This window comes from Neofelis nebulosa, chromosome 13 (assembly GCF_028018385.1).
Source record: "Neofelis nebulosa isolate mNeoNeb1 chromosome 13, mNeoNeb1.pri, whole genome shotgun sequence".
Classification (NCBI taxonomy): domain Eukaryota; kingdom Metazoa; phylum Chordata; class Mammalia; order Carnivora; family Felidae; genus Neofelis; species Neofelis nebulosa.
This window is the reverse complement of record NC_080794.1, coordinates 52,290,857-52,292,006: the sequence shown is the minus strand read 5'-3', so window position 1 is coordinate 52,292,006 and position 1,150 is coordinate 52,290,857. Positions and strand designations below refer to the sequence as shown.

General features: G+C 56.9%; 1 protein-coding gene across 7 annotated transcripts in view; it reads left to right on the top strand.

Moving 5' to 3' along the window:
- Positions 1 to 63: 63 nt before the first annotated feature.
- The window catches only part of PARG (poly(ADP-ribose) glycohydrolase), a 132,650-nt gene continuing 131,563 nt past the window's right edge, over positions 64 to 1,150 (top strand). For 3 of the 7 annotated variants that reach the window (XM_058697014.1, XM_058697013.1, XM_058697012.1), the window contains exon 1: positions 64 to 551. In XM_058697014.1, coding sequence (XP_058552997.1) covers positions 332 to 551 — 220 coding nt within the window. In that variant the 5' untranslated portion in view covers positions 64 to 331. The remainder of the gene's footprint in view (positions 552 to 1,150) is intronic. The other 4 variants (XM_058697015.1, XM_058697016.1, XM_058697018.1 and 1 more) reach the window with 4 other exon arrangements.

Genomic DNA, 1,150 nt, shown 5'->3' with positions numbered 1-1,150 from the left:
AATCCTTGCACTTCCGCTTTGCGACAACTGTACGTCCCGGAAGTCGGAAGCGCCTGACGGCCGCCTTCCGGTGGTGGGAAAGTGAACCAAGCCAGAATCAAAGCGGCGCGTCCTGTGGCAGGTGGGGGTGCCTGTGGAAAGGGAAGGCAGGCGACTGGCTAGGGCTTGGCTCGGGAGGCCAGCGGAGCAGCAACTGCAGAAGCAGGCAACGGCAGAGAGGGAATGGTGCCGGGAGGCGCCGAGGAGGAGGCGCAGTCCGTCCCTCTCAGGGTTAGTGAATGAGGCTCTCCGCCCGGGCCGGCCCGGGGACTGTGCGCTGCGGGTCCCAAGCATGAGTGCGGGCCCCGGCTGTGAGCCCTGCACCAAGCGACCCCGCTGGGGCACCGCTGCAACTTCTCCGCCGGCCGCCTCGGACGCCCGGAGTTTCCCCGGCAGGCAGAGGCGCGTTCTCGATCCCAAGGACGCTCCCGTGCAGTTCAGGGTCCCACCGTCCTCGTCAGGCTGCGTCCCGGGGCGGGCGGGACCGCACAGAGGCAGCGCCACCTCGCTTGGTACGTGGGGAAATAAAGATCTTTGTCCTTCCCTTTGGCCCAAACCTTTTCTTGGTCTCTGAGGACCCAGGAACTCCAGTCGTCCCCTTTCCGGTCTTGTGTGCACTACTCTGAGGCCCTCTTGCCGAGTCATTAAGGCCGTTTAGTGGGGGAATGCGGCCACATTTTCCCACTTGCATTGGTGGGGTGAGAAACCCTGATGAGCAGTCACTCAAGGCCGAAAATGGTAGTAGGCTCCACCTGTTTGCTTTCCTCGGGTTTGACTGAGAAATTGCCTTGTTAAGGAGGTCTAATTGTGTATGTGAAGCTTCAACCTCTAGATGGAAAGAAAGCTGCAAAGAAGGTCACAATTTCTCTTGATTCACCCCGGGGTGCAGGGCTGTTAGTATTACCTGGCATTGTACTTGTCTCTGGCATACATTGTTGAACTTGGCCTGTCTTCAGATCCTAAAATCCATCAGTAGAGATAGACAATTCTGTGAGAAGTCCACGTAACAAGAGGTAATGGTTGTGCTGATAGGTGAGGGACATATGGTTAGGGTTAGGAATCAAAAGTACTTTTAAAAAAAATGTTTATTTTTGAGAGAGAGACAGAGCTC